Below are 15,676 nucleotides of genomic sequence, written 5' to 3' on the forward strand. Positions count from 1 at the left end.
CATACGAATAATCTGAATTTTTCTGAGAATGTGAGAAAGTTTCTCAGCACAGAGGATCGTTTAAGTCAATGTGCTTTCATCCCTAATCCAAAAACGTTGCAAATTCACGAAATCTACTATAATAAAACAACAAGGAGAAAGAAAGAGAAAAATGGGATAATAAAAAGACACTTGATTGTTTTAATTTATGTTGAAATATCTATTTATCTCTTTTTTAATCTAATTTTATTAGGAACTATGACATTATGTCTTCTGCATAATTATTTGTTCTGATTGTTTTCGATCTGCTCTATCGTTTCTTTCTTTTTAGCAGAATGAAATCCTCAAGTTTCTGTTTTGGAAAATATATTTTGGAATATATAATTTCAGTATACCACTTTGATTAATATAATCAAGTGCATAGTGCATCTTTGTCAAAAATGTCAAACAAAATTAAAAATCAAAAATGATGATTTACGAACAAAACATTGTTTTTTACAGAGCCTTGAAAGACGCTTCGCAATGGTACCGGGAAAACAAGGAATTGAAACGAAAAACCCTTCTTCTAATGGACAAAGATACTGTCGACGAAGGCGTGGACGCAGGAGAAGGAGAATCCAACTCTGAAACCGATATTGAAAATCTAAACAAGACTATCAAACAACTAAGTACGGAAATAGCGGAGTTGCAGACTGAGGTGGATAGTTTAAAGCAGACGGAATTCCAAACATCTGAGGATAACATTAGGTTGACCGAGGTAAGTGAAGTATCGGATATTTTTATACAGCGATCACTCAAAGGCAACATAATCAATATTGCATTTTAAAAACATTATATTAACACTCGTTTTATCAAAAAATATGTTCACTTAAGTTCAATATTTGTAGCATTTATGTTTCACCAGACCAAACTCTAATTAAACCCGAATTACTTAATCTTCTCCAATAAATTCCCTCACTTCGAATAATTACGGGAGATTTTATTGCCCATAATATTACATGGGGATCAAATAAAACAACACAGAGGGGAAATATGTTAGAAAACGTTTTTAACACTATGAACCTATGCCTACTCACCGACGGATCTCCAACAAGATTCAATATGGCTACGAGAACATCTTCTGCCATTGATCTCTCCATACGCGAACCCTCATTGCTCACCCAACTCGATTGGACAGCACTAAAAGATTTATATAGTAGTGACCGCTTCCCAATATTAATAAAACATACAGTTAATTTAAATACAAATATACAATACGAACTCAAAATTGGAAACGAAAAAGGGCAAATTGGATTGAAATTTAAAAAATTATATCAGAGAGAATGAATCAGATTAAAATTTCAGAGTCGATTGACGATACACTCACGAGCTTTAATCAGCGTACACCGTGAAATGCTAAAAAATACTATGAGCTTGACGAAAAGCAAACAACCAGAAAAGAGGTAAACAAATACGTTTATAATATGTCTTTTAATGACATGGTAAATTCCAACTAACTTTCTTATTTGCTCTAGAACCCTTTATTTCAATTTTTAATACCTATTTTCAATTCGAAATCTATTTAATTTTACGAAAATATTTTACGCCATTGTCACACTCAAAGCGTATCCAACGACTAACTATCTCTACCTGCAAATTCTTTAATAATGATAGGGATCAGGCACGTACACTTAATTATCAAATCAAAAAGTCTTTAGTGGTTCCAAAAGTCCTCGTGAGTCATTCAGTGTGAAAGAATTTAGAAAGTGGTATAGTGTCTTCGCGTCGCAGTATTTTGTGTATCAGTGACTATTATTCGGGAATCAAAATGTTTTTGGACGGTTTGGATTTTGGCGAAAGTGATAAAAAGTTCAGGAGCAGTTTTCGCATTGAGATCATCAATGAGGAAAAGATCGATCAAGGGCGAGAGGTGACTAATTCGTTTTTATGTCTAATAAAAAAAAACCATAAACATGCAAATAGCGTTATTGATTAAGATTTGTTTTCCGTAGGAGGGGAATGGCGTGGGAAATATTTTGGTTATAGTAAATATATATGCAAAACAGATCGTTAATGAAACACTTCCTTTGTTAAATCTGATTTAAACTGTTCTAAAAATAGTATTAACCAAAAATAATTTTTTTTAATAATTATTTTCTATTACGTAAAAAAAAACGGTTTTGTGTCTTATTTCTTGATTTCGATTCATCAAACTGTATTTGCTTTACTCATAGCTCGTAAGATTCTGAAAATTGCATATATTATACCTATACACAAGTTTATCTGGGAATAATCATTGATTTCACGTAAAAATCTTCTTTTTCTATTCAGAAAAAGGTATCTAAAGGTAAAAAATCTTATACATATATTTAAAGGATCTAAAAGGTATCTATATGAGTGGTAGTTAATGAAAAATCCTTGAAGACATACAGCTGATTTTGCTTTGTTTTTTTGTTTTAAACAATCTTAAAAAGTGAAAAAGTTATTTTTTAGCTATAAAACGTTTCTTATACAATTTAGAGATCATCATCATCAATCAGCCCTGAGTTGTCCATTGTTGAACATAGGCCTCCTCTAGACTTTTCAATCTGCTTCTGTTCTGCGCCTCTGCTATCCAATTGGTCACGATTCTTTTGAGGTCGTCGGTCCATCGCGTTGGGGGTCTTCCTCGGCTTCGCTTGTCAGCCCGTGGTCTCCACTCAAGCAATTTTTTTGTCCAACTGTCGCCTTTCATTCTTGCAACATGTCCTGCCCATCTCCATTTTTGCCTTGTAATATGTTCGATAATGTCTTCCACTCCGGTTCGTCTACGAACTTCCTCGTTTCTTATTCTATTTCTTAAGCTTATTCCAAGCATTGATCTCTCAATCTTTCGTTGTGTCCTTCTCAATTTTTCGGCTGATGTTTTTGTGAGAGTTAAGGTTTCTGCTCCGTATGTGAGGACTGGTAGAACGCACTGGTTAAAAGCTTTTCTTTTTATATGGATCGGTATATTTGTTTTAAATGCGTCTCTCATTTTTCCGAATGCAGCCCAGCCCAGACTTATTCTTCTGAGTAGCTCGCATGTTTGGTTATCTCGCGTTAACCTTATTTCGTGACCCAAATACACATATTTTTCCACAAGTTCTATGGGCGACTTTTCGATTTCTATTAGCTCATTGGGGACGAGATTGGTCATCATTTTTGTTTTTCCATAGTTTATTTTTAAACCGACTTTCTGGGTTACTTGCTGTAGTTGTTGTAGCATAACTCTGGCTTCTCCTAAGTTGTCTGTTATGAGAACAATATCATCGGCATATCTGAGATGATTGAATATCTTTTCATCGATGCTAATACCCTTTGATTCCCAATCTAGCCGTTTAAATGCGTACTCCATAACTGTTATAAATAGTTTTGGCGACAAGGTATCTCCCTGCCGCACCCCTCTGCCAATTTTTATCTTCTCAGTCATGCAATGGAGGTTAATTTAGAGATAAATAGTTCAAATAAAAATTATAGATCTTAAAATTGTCCTCTGCAATATCTCAACTTGTTATTGGTCATAGAAGGTTCTATTTTTTGTTGGAAAGTGTGGTTTTTCACCAGGTTTTCATTGAGCCTACTTACAACCGCGTGACAAAAAATATCAAAGTTATTAGACATAAATGTTAGAAGCTAATAAGTCAGTCCTTTTTCAAACTGCTTTTTTATAACTAATTTAATAAAATGTTGAAGTTTTTTAAATAATCCTTATAAATGAAGTCTTAAAGCATCGATTGCAATATATAAAATACCTCTAGAGTGACTGTTTGGGCAAGCACAGTTGTTTAAATAATCGCTTTCCGGGATAAACAAATTGAATCACCTATAAACTTTTTGGTCGATCTGTTTAAAATTTGGGATACATTAATAATTCATTAACTGCCACAATTTTAAGTAGTTCTATTGCATGTGTTTATGCAAAAAACAAAGTTATTAACATTTATAAATTACTACAAAAATAAGTGTTTTTTATAATTATCTCGGTCAATGGTGTATGTATTTTGGTTTGGAAACTCTCAAAATATAGAACTTTTTATGATCTACAACTTTTATTTGAAATATTTTTCTCTGGAATGTATAATAAACTTTTTATATGCAAAAAACTTATTGTTTTTCACTTGTTAAGATTGTTAAAAAAACAAAACAAAATCAGCTGCACGTCTTCACGGATTTTTCATCAGCTACCCTTTTAGAACCTTCAAATATCTGTATAAGGTTTTTCAGCTGTCTTTCTTTATTGACTGGGATCATGTATAGCTTTAATTTGTTTTAAAAATGTAATATATTTACCAAAATTTCAAAATATATCTGCCATGACAGTTTCGTCAAGGATGCACATAAGGAGTATGGACATGTGGATGCACGTATAGGAAATACAGAATTTATTGAATTGTAATTATTTTTTGTATAAATACTCCAGTTATCATACTGAAAATCATACGAACACGCTGAATTTTGTCGAGAATGTTAATTTTGAGACTTAACCTAACCCCGGATTTCCCTCTAAAATCCGCCCTCTTAGGGAGGAAACGGAAAAAATCGATTTACGCCATAGAAAAAAATGGTTTAAACAAGAAGAGTCTGCCGGGGACTGAGGACCTCATCTTATATTTCAATTGTCATGATGATTATACTAGAGAAGAGTAATGGAGTATTTTCCAGTTGCTTTTTTGATGGAAGTCTAAAAGCTATTAAAACTTCTAGTATCAAATAATACACTGATCCAGATCCAAATCCAGGATCATTTCACTTACGCTCTATTTTGGTACTGCTGCCCGATGTTGCTGCTACCCGACATCAGAGACATCATATGGGAGGAAAAACTGTGGTAATTAGGTGGGAGAATTGGTCTAGGACGTTACTTCTCCAGGAGATTGGAAGATAATTATGGGTCACGTGGGCAGGGTTGCATCCCTGAAATAGATCTATCTCCCACCGTAAAAGAGTATCTACTCGCTACCTATTGGAGCGGATAGTAGATTGTGATTGTTTCATCATCATAAGTGGCTCGACAATCCGTTGTGGATCTTGGCCTGCTCATATAGAAGTCGCCACTCTTGTCGATTCCTGGCAACTTCACTTCCTTCCGACCCTTAGAATCTGTAGGTCTTCTTCCACATCATCAATCCATCTCCTTTGTGGTCGTCGTCTACTTCTTGTGCCCTCTGGTTTTGAAAATGTTAATCTCTTCGTGTATTCGTGATCTGACATCCTATTAATGTGTCCAGCTTATCTAAGTCTCTGCACTTTAACGAATTTCACAATATATGGATCGGTGTATAACTGATATAGTTCAAAGTTGTATCTTCGACGCCATAGCTTATTTTCATTTACGGCCCCAAAAATATTTCTAAGAATTTTTCTTTCAAAAATACCAAAAAGTCTTTAATCAGTTTGATATAGGTCCACGTTTCAGTCCCATATATCAAAACCGATCTTATTAAGGTCTTGTATGTATTGAGCTTTACTGCACGTTTTACCTATATTTTTATGTTTTAAATGTTTCTGGAGACCGTAAACAGTTTTGTTTGCTATTGCTATGCTTCTTTTTATTTCGTCGCTTGTCGTGTTTGTTGCGTTTACTAACAATCCAAGTATGTGAATTCTTTGACTTGCTCAAAGGTATAGGTATTAATTTGAATTCTCTGTTGGATATTTCGGGGGTTTTTAGAAACCAACATATATTTGGTTTTTTCCTCGATTACCACAAGTTCTAATTCACTTGCCGCGTCCGCAAGTATTGTAAAACACTGCATAATGTCTCTCATATTTCTCCCCACTATAACTATATGTCAGCGAATGCGAGAATTTATGCCAATTTATTAAAAATAGTTCCATTTATTCTAATATTTAATTTTCCGATTTGAGTTTTCTAATACAATATTAAAGAGGAGACACGCCAGCGCGTCCCCCTGTCTTAGACCATTATTAATGTCAAAGAATGTAGAGTTTTCTCCTTCAATTCTAACGCATGAACTTACGTTTTGCATTGTTAGTTGAGTCAACTGAACTAACTTAGGTGGGATCCCAAAGTATATCATTGCATTATATAATGCAGTTGTTTTCACACTGTCATAGGCTGCTTTGAAGTCGACGAAGAGATGGTGTGTATCTATGTTATATTCTAGTGACTTTTCTAGAATTTACCTATATGCTTAAATTTGATGTGTAGTTGACTTTCCAGCAGTAAATTCGCATTGATAATGACCAACAACATCCTTTGTAACAAAGTCTTTCAAACAATACATTGCCGAAGATTTTATACGCAGATTGTGATTGTTTACTTCTAGCTTTATTTTTTATATTCTTTAAATTTATCTTTACTGTTTGAATGCTATGAACGATTGCGTCTGAACCATTAGAATGCTATGAATGATGGGGATTCTTTGTTAAAATTAACGCCATGAACTTTTCATCTTATAATATTATGTGTTTAAAACAATTAAAAATATGCTCTAAATTCTTCTTGTCAACAAATATGATTTGATTGTATTGAGTACAAGATAACGACATCTTTATTTTTAGTCCCGAGGAGTTAAATTAACATAATTGACTTATTTATCGATATCAAAAACGCCTGGGGTGATTACTCATCGTAATAATTACTAACAATTTATTTAATTAAATTTTTTGCAATATTTCTACGAGTATTACATTCCCATAATAAAAAACATTCGCAATATGTGCTATATTAAATAATTACCAACACTATGAATAATTTTGTTATATTATTGGCTAGTTTTATTCTATTATGCAATTTATTTTCTTTTTTTTTTCCTTCAGGACTTGGAAACCGAGCGACAGAAAAACGTAAAATTGGAATTAGAACTGTTTGAGCTAAAAAAGGAACACGAACAAACCTTAAGGGTTATGGAGATGATGAAAAAGGAAATGAAGGAATTGCAAATGCTAGAGGAAGAACATAGGACAAATCTCACAAATTTAAAGTAAGTGTGACTTATAAATTATGATTTTTACTCGTTTGTATCGGCGTCTTAATAAAAAAAAGTTTCGCGATGCGTGATGGAAAAAGTCTTCTTATAGATGGAATATTAAACGTTTTTATTTTAACACAAATTTCTTATTACAATCTCTTTAGGTTCTACTTGTTGACGTTGACACTAATGTCACTGACAGGTGGTGCCAACACCTAACACATAAAAATATACAAACTATAGTAGAAGCCACAGTTAGAATGCAGTGTTGGTCTTCCGCCCCGTAGCAATGCCGCTCATGTTGGCACAGTGGTAGGTGTGTGGTAGTTTGGCGATAGACTGAGAAATCAGGACCGTACGCACTTCGTTTCAAAAATCTCTCAGGAGAGAGAATGACATTCTTGTCCTTGTGCAGTGTAGCGTAATGTACAATTTTATGTTTATGACATTCTATGATTGTTGGATAGCCCAAAATTGACGAAATGCACCTGAAGATGCTCTAGGAAGCGAAAGTACTTGGGCAAGATTTAATTAATAAACTGTGCTCGATATTTAATAGCAAATATGTACTACAATCAGAAAGCAGTAGTGAGAGTAGAGAATAATACCACTGAAGAAATTGAAATAAAGCGAGGTGTGAGACAAGGGTGTATACTGTCACCAACCCTGTTTAATCTCTATTCCGAAGACGTAATGAATAGAACACTCTCTGAGCAATCCGTAGGTATTAAAATAAATGGTGTTAGATTAAACAATCTGAGATTTGCCGACGACACCGTTCTGATCGCAGAAACACTTGAAGAGCTACAGACATTGGTGAATAAGATAGCAGACTGCAGCAAAGAATATGGACTATCTTTGAACATAAAGAAAACTAAATTTATGGTAATATCGAAATCAACACAAAATGTTCAAAATTTATATTTACACAATGAAATTATCGATCGAGTTAGCAAATACAAATATTTAGGCACTTTTATAAATGAAGACAACGATAGCTCAGCAGAAATCAAAATAAGAATAGAAAAAGCCAGATCCATATTCACTAAAATGAAGAGAGTGTTCTGCGGAAGAGATTTGAGCCTTGAAATGAAACTTCGCCTGATGAGATGTTACGTACTTTCTGTGCTGTTCTACGGAATGGAGTCATGGACGTTGAAAAAGATTGATACCAAAAAATTAGAGGCATTTGAACTGTGGATGTATCGCAGAATCCTGAGAATATCATGGACCGAGAGAGTCACAAATGTCGAGGTCTTGAGAAGAATGAATAAAGAAAAGGAAGTCTTATTTACGATCAAAAAACGAAAACTGCAATACTTGGGACACATTACAAGAGGCGAAAGATATGAACTGCTTCGAATAATTATGCAAGGGAAAATAGCAGGAAAAAGGTCCATAGGAAGAAGACGAAACTCCTGGCTAAAGAATCTACGGGAATGGTATAGCTGTAGCAGCAACGAATTGTTTCGGTCAGCAGTTTCGAAAATACGTATAGCCCTGATGATCGCCAACCTTCGGAACGAAGATGGCACTTGAAGAAGAAGAAGAAAGCTCGATATTTGCCTTTCATTTGATCAAAGGTCATTTATTCTAGCATTCAATCTTAAACCAATTTATTTGAAAAGAGTTTACAATTCATTTGGTATTAATAGGAAGTTATTAATTCCAATTATATGCATACACAACGCTTACACAATAGTTGTATCCTGAAATAGGAAGTTTATTATTTAGTTTTGCAATTGTATATAAGGAGTCCATATAAGAAGTTAATATAATAAGTTGTACACTTATCAATATGTAAGCATAAGAAATGTCCATTTGTCAGTGATTTTTTACTCTTTATATTAATAGCAAATCAAGTTTAATCTATTTACATCATTTAATATTTTATTACCTATCATTGTGTTAATAAAACCATGTATGATATTTTAGAAAAGAATCTGATGCCCATAAGAGAGAGAAGAACGTGCTAAAACATCAAAGTACGTTGATTTTACAAGGACTGAATGAATCCGAAGGCTCGGATAATTGTTTAATGTTGCTACAAGAGATTGAAGACTTAAAAAGAACTCTAGAAGACGAGAGAAACAAACACGACGAAGAAATTATCACTCTACAGGTAAAATTTATATAATAATTTAATACGTGTTCTGTTTTCGTACCTTCTTAATAGAAAGTACCTTCTTAATTATAGAATGAATGAATGAATGAACCATCCTTCCAACATAGACGTACCTCCGCACATTTACTCATGCTATATCGATCGCAACAAATAAAAACGATCTCGAAATATATTTACACAAATGTATCAACCCCGCACAGCAAAACCTTATTACTAACCGGTGATTGTTATTAGTTTCCCAATCGTTCTTCCAACAAACCTTTCCATCCTCCCCTTGGATAGTAAAATACCCAAATGTGTATTTTTCTTACTCAATTCGATAAACAGTTTACTCCCATTACTACAATTAAAAGCTCAATAAACAACTTCTTAGAAGCACATAAAAACGTTTACTATCTTCACAGACGTATCTAAATTTAATGATGGTGTAGGCTCAACTATAGTTTCCCCAATATCTAATCTTATGTTCAAACTTCCCTCAGACAAAACCATCTTCACGGCAGAACTTTATGCCATATACCAAGATCTAAAATATTTAAATATCTCTAACATTCCATGAGCTCATATTTTTACCGATTCTGTTAGCTTTGTCGCAGCCATATAACATGAACTTATAATTGCTCAGGAAACAAATAAGCTAATAAAATTTGTTTGGATCCCCATCACACATCGGCATCGAATTTAATGAAGCAGCAGATAAAAGTGCAGCTACGAGTAAGGATAAGAAATAGTAAGTGAATGCTCACCATGTAACTTAAAATCGTGGTTCAAGTCGAAAATGTTGTGCTTATGGAAATGCGAGTGGTGCCAATCTCATTCTAAACTTCGATTTATCAAAAACTACATAATACTTTAATGCCCAAGAACTGACACAACTGCCGCCTACAAACAGTGCTAACCAGAATACGCTTAGGACACTCAAGACTAACGCATTCATACCTCTTCATAAACAGCGGTACGAACTGTGTAACACATCTTTAAGCTCAGGCATATGCCAACAATATGAACAATAACGGTCTAATTATGGCAGGAAATCGTTCTCAAAATACAAACCTATGTTTGTAATTTGAGAACGATTTCCGAAGTGGAAATTGAAACGTCAATAAACTTACTTTAACCTTTAATTGTGGCTTATTCCCATTTAAATAGTAATTACTTTAAAAATAATTTTGTTATATTATCACTCAATACTCAATACTTATTTCTACTTACAAAAATTGAATGTATTTCCGAAATTTGAAGAAAACTAAAAATATCTCGGAAAGTAATGAGTTTTTAGGTACAGGGAATGCTATATAAAAATGAAGGAGTATCATAAATACAATATTTCTAAAAAATCAAATATAGGGTGATCTATTCAAAAAAATTTAGAAAATCTTAATTTCGTTTTGTAGTTCACCCTGTATACAAATTTTTGTCAATAATTACAATTAAACTTAATTAAAAACTACAATATATTGTTTGCTTTATTATATAAAATAAATAATTGTTTATTCATTATTTCTTTATATACGCTGATTTCATAGGGATTTCGAAATAAAAATGGTCATAACTTATTAAATACTCTGTATAGTAATGCAAAACCCAATACTGTAAGAACAAGAATTATGAGAAGAATACAAATTTGAAAAAATATATAGGGTGTGCCATTTAAAAAATTGTATGTTTGCTATACCACGTAGTTTTTAATCACCCTGTAGAATTCCACATATTTTCCATAATGGAGAATATCATTGCCTACATTTTTTCTAAATAAGTTTGTTAGATATCTTGTACCACAATGGAATAATTATCGACCGATGTCGCACTAAAAACTCACCCTGTATAATATATAAGCTTTGGTTGATGCGACATTCTTCTCTAAATAAAAAAAATGTATGTTCATACTTTTTAACTTCTATAACTTTCAGGAACGTCTAGAAGACCAGGACAATAACGCTCAGATAGAAGTCTTAGAAGAACGATTGAAACTCGTGGAATCCGAACTTCAAACCGCAACAGAACGTGCTGAAAGAGCTGAAGAAAAACTGAAAGCTCCTCCTGCTCCTCCACCGCCTCCACCACCACCACTACCACCGATGTTACCGCCTCTTTCACTTCCTGCTTCAGATCCACCAGCGGTACCTTTGAGAAGAAGAAGAAGTAAGGTGGCGCTTTCAGATCTTGCGGAAAGCATAGGTGTACAGGTATGTCTTTTCATGACTTTATATTAAAAAATATAATAGATAGTCTCCCAATTAAAAGATTGTTATAAGAAATTCAAATGTTTAAGAATTTGTTGAAAACAAAACAACCACATACAAGTAATAGGCAACCACCAATACAATTCTTAATATTCTTGGCGAACTTAGGGTGAAAATTATTTGCAGCTTTTTCAAATTAAAACCTTACTCCTTTTATCTATACAGGTTTTCTACTTCCTTTATTATTTTATTTATACTTAAGAGTTTCTGGCAACAATTCCTCCAAATAACATCCAAAAGTTGCTTTCATTAGCATCTAAAACTGTAGTATTGATGCAACTCATTGATTTTTTTTTCTTACGTGATACGATGTTGTTTCAGGAAAATGCGCAATCAGATAAGAAGCAAGCTGCAGCTCCTGGTGTAAACGAGGATATCATCAATGCCATAAAAGCGGGCCAATTCACGTTGAGGAAAGCCAAAAAGGAGAAGGAGAAGCAAGAACAGAAGGAGCAGCCTAAGGCAGTGTCTGAACTACTTAATATTTTAGGTAGCTTAAGGAGAGCCCCCAAAAAGAGGCAGAGTCAATTCTACGGGGATTTAACTGTGAACGCATGAGATATTAGATACCGTTAATTTGTTTTATGTTAACCATTAGATTATTTTGTAATTTAGTAACATATTGTATATGCATTACTATATTGTATTATTTTTGTTACAGTAAAGATACTTTTATATATTAAGACTGCGTTTTTATTTTGAATTACACAAAAACGAACAAAATTACACTGTTTTAGTGACATTAGTAAATATAATCTATAGATCATATGGCCGTTTACCTACTTTATAAATCTATAGATCCTCCGAGAAATATTAAAACATAAGAAACTCGGGAACATTTGGTATGTTTGCATCACAATAGTTCTAAAGTTTACTACTACCACTTCTTCAGAAATATTAAACCAAACTGGTTTGATTACTTTGACTTTGGTACACACGGAGAAAACATTGCCCAAAGAAAGATTATCTACTACATAAAGAACAATGTCATTAACTACACTAGCATTCATTTTTGAAATCACCAGTTAACAAGAACAAGGTTTAAATTAATAAGCTTTGATACTTACCGAAATACATTTTCTGTCTCCGAAATTTTTTGTACTACAACCAAATACACTTCATGATCCAACCATTTTTATAAAATTGTTCTAAACCACAAACCCAAAGATTTAACAATTTCTATTACAAACACTACGTATTTCTAATTATGATTTATAAATGAATATTTTTCGGCGAGGAGATTATCTTACGTTAAACCATAGATAAATAATATAGTCTTTAAACTTTCCACGCACAATCATGGAAAACAAGTGAAATTCAAACATTGTTTTTTGTCCCCATATTTCTTTCACCTAGCGGACATCTCGCGCACTAAATTTTAAATATTCGGCTTCAAATATATTTCTCCCCACTTCTATATGTATAAAAAATAGTTCATTAAATAGTAATAAATACAAAACTAGTGAAAATTTAATATTCATTATATAAATTCAATATAAAATGAATATTAATTTTGACATAAATATAGGTTTATATGGAAAGTGGAACTATTTTGTTGTAAAATGAGAGCGATAATTTATAGATTATATCGCCAGTTCAAACGATAATCTTGTAGCCCTTAAATTAGTCAAAAAATTGACAAAACATACGTTATTTAAAATAAGTTTAGTGCGCTAGAAGATATTGGAATGATTTTATTGTAAACAGAATACACTAAACATATTTCGAGATTTAGACAACCACCAATACTATTACTAGTATAAATCTTTGCTTGAATCTGGTAATAAAATAAGAGACCTTTAATAGATCATTTTAATCATTAGGATATTAAGTTCATTTAATACGATGATTTATCAATTCTATTCAACATTATGTATTTGTTATAAAATATCTTCTATAATAAAAATTGCCTAATGAAAAAGGTTCACTAATTTACTCACAGATGGCTCTTCAAATTTGAAGATTGTTTTGACGTTATGTTTTATTTTTTATTAGACATTGACATTTAATCTTGTAGAACTACCAAGAAAAATTAAAATCAACTAGTAATTTAAAACAATGGCAGACTTATTAAATGATACAGTTTTACCGGAAGATTTAAAGGTATGAATTTGAATATTTTCTAGTGTTTAAAATATATGATAGTTCATAAATTTATAGCATTACTCCTTAGATTGGCTTTCGACAGTATTTACATGAGTCATGCAATCATTCATTTATCTATAAAATGCGTTTTAGAAGTCAAATTCGTGAATATGTTACATTTTTAACTTGTGCATAAATACCATTATGACACGAGAGCATAAATTTACAATATTAACAAATAGGTACTACTGATAAGATCCACCTTTTTATTTCTTTGGTTCTTAAAATGGACCATTCAGACTAAATTCACATGTGGGTTTCCCATTATGTAGTATGCTTATAAGAACCTATACATGTTACATATATTGCCATTTATCCAGAACTAATGTATATTGTTTTGTTCCAGAAATTCGAAAAAGTTTATCATCAGCATTTATATAAAAATGAAGTGACACCAAAAGTTCAGTTTGAGTATGCTTGGTGTTTAGTTAGAAGTAAATATTCCGCTGATATTCAAAAAGGTATCATGCTACTAGAAGAACTATATAAAAATAACAGTGATGGAAAGAGGGACTATCTTTATTTCTTATGTGTAGGCTATGCTAGGATGAAGGAATACTCTAAAGCCTTAAAGTATATTAGATCATTTTTGGCAGTTGAGCCAGGTAAAAATGTAGTTTATTTGAATATTTTTCTACCTTTTACAGGCTATTAGATTTGGAACTTTGACTTTTCTTGTCTGTTTATCTATACTATCCTTCTATCTTTTATAATATATGATGAAATGAGTGTTAAAATTATGTATTTTTGCAGGCAATACACAAGTAGCAGGCTTAGAACAACTAATAAAAAAGAAAATGGAAAAAGAAGGTCTAGTGGGTATGGCTGTGGCAGGAGGAGTGGTAGTAGCTGTAGGAGCCATTGTTAGTGTAGGCATGGCTATAGCCAGCAAAGGGAAATCCTAGTTCTTCCAGAACTTTTCTAATTTTTCGTTTTTTAGTGAGTGATCAGTACCAAATATCAACTTTAATAAAATTTTGTATATTCTATAAAGGAAATATTTATATTTTTTGTATCTATAAAAACAAGCAAACTAGTGTATGTTGAAATATAAAAATTCTGACCCAAACACATTTTATCACAAGGAAACTTCAGTGGTCGTATAGGACCACAAAATTTTCCAACATTTACTAGTTTGTACATATGTTATGGATATTAAAAAAGCATTTAATGCGTTTATCTGTACTGAATTTATTTTGTGATTTAGAAATACATGTGTTTTTTTATATTAATAATTGATATAAATTTCGATCACTTTATTATGACATTGTTTTGTTGCTATCAATGTATATATGTGTTAAGTTTTACATAGGTTAGGTATTTATAAATGAAATGAATGTCTGAATAATAAATGAAGCTATTTTAGAAAATTGCTTCTATTGTTTAATATTGATTCAACTGGACTTGTACTTGTGTGAAAGTTCCTACTGAAAGAGATCACAAGGTAAGAAAAACAGACCATTTTCCAAGAAAATTAATCAAATCTATGAATATCACCACAGGTGAGATAGAAGAAACAGTTAATCATTTATAGATGATTGGGAAGACAAAAAAAGAATGTGAAGAACTTTTTTGAATTATTTCTTTTAAAAAGAGATGACTAGATAAGAAAAACAGTTCTCTTTCCAATAAACTGACAGTAAATTTACAAATACCACGAGAGAGATTTAGAAGTAATTGTTAAAACAGTCTTTTACATTCTTTCTCTTAAAAAGAGGCCACAGGTAAGAGAAACAGTTCCCTTCACATGAAAATGAAATTAAATTACAAATACCATCACAGATGATTTAGAAGAATCTGTTATCTATCTATATTTCTATTTTATAAAGCAAGGTAGTAGAATACCCTGGGGTTGACCTGAAATTTTTCCTCACATTTCTGTGAGTGGTCCCTTAGACCATGTGGAAGTTACGAAGCAGTGGAACACAATGGATAAACATCCCTGGTGAGGGGTAGGAGCCTCAGCAATCCTGGAGTATAGTAGGTGTTCACCTAAACAATTTTCTGTCTACTCTATCCTCCTACCGAAAAATGTAGTTAAAGCTGATAAAGTGATTTCTATGACCAACTACAAAGACTTTGTACTGCGATACTGGTTTGTGACTGCTATTATTGCTGCTTGTTAGCCTATTTTACTACAATTTGAGAATTTTAACGCTAAGATTGGCAATATTTTATCAGAATAGTGCTTGTACGCTTGTAGCATATTATAATGTGTGAATGCTTTTTAGGTAGAAGTTAGCTGTGGT

The 15,676-nt window shown here is 32.5% G+C and overlaps 3 protein-coding genes across 4 annotated transcripts in view; 2 read left to right on the forward strand and 1 right to left on the reverse strand.

Moving 5' to 3' along the window:
- LOC140440955 (shootin-1-like) overlaps nucleotides 1–11,965 on the forward strand; it is a 59,311-nt gene extending 47,346 nt beyond the window's left edge. For both annotated transcript variants that reach the window (XM_072531312.1, XM_072531313.1), the window contains 5 exons: nucleotides 481–736; nucleotides 6,763–6,926; nucleotides 8,850–9,036; nucleotides 10,950–11,225; nucleotides 11,604–11,965. In XM_072531312.1, the coding sequence (XP_072387413.1) occupies nucleotides 481–736; nucleotides 6,763–6,926; nucleotides 8,850–9,036; nucleotides 10,950–11,225; nucleotides 11,604–11,840 (1,120 nt within the window). In that variant the 3' untranslated portion in view covers nucleotides 11,841–11,965. The remainder of the gene's footprint in view (nucleotides 1–480; nucleotides 737–6,762; nucleotides 6,927–8,849; nucleotides 9,037–10,949; nucleotides 11,226–11,603) is intronic.
- Nucleotides 1–12,557, reverse strand: part of LOC140440958 (triosephosphate isomerase-like) — an 80,863-nt gene extending 68,306 nt beyond the window's left edge. Inside the window, exon 1 of the mRNA XM_072531316.1 lies at nucleotides 12,350–12,557. Within this exon, the coding sequence (XP_072387417.1) occupies nucleotides 12,350–12,359 (10 nt within the window). The 5' untranslated portion in view covers nucleotides 12,360–12,557. The remainder of the gene's footprint in view (nucleotides 1–12,349) is intronic.
- A 687-nt stretch (nucleotides 12,558–13,244) lies between these two features.
- On the forward strand, nucleotides 13,245–14,800 carry Fis1 (Mitochondrial fission 1 protein). The gene is made up of 3 exons (XM_072530880.1): nucleotides 13,245–13,385; nucleotides 13,774–14,032; nucleotides 14,181–14,800. Exons 1-3 carry the CDS (start codon nucleotides 13,341–13,343, stop codon nucleotides 14,330–14,332), a joined length of 456 nt encoding a protein of 151 aa, XP_072386981.1. The 5' UTR covers nucleotides 13,245–13,340; the 3' UTR covers nucleotides 14,333–14,800.
- The last annotated feature ends 876 nt before the right edge of the window (nucleotides 14,801–15,676 follow it).

This window comes from Diabrotica undecimpunctata, chromosome 5 (assembly GCF_040954645.1).
Source record: "Diabrotica undecimpunctata isolate CICGRU chromosome 5, icDiaUnde3, whole genome shotgun sequence".
Classification (NCBI taxonomy): Eukaryota; Metazoa; Arthropoda; class Insecta; order Coleoptera; family Chrysomelidae; genus Diabrotica; species Diabrotica undecimpunctata.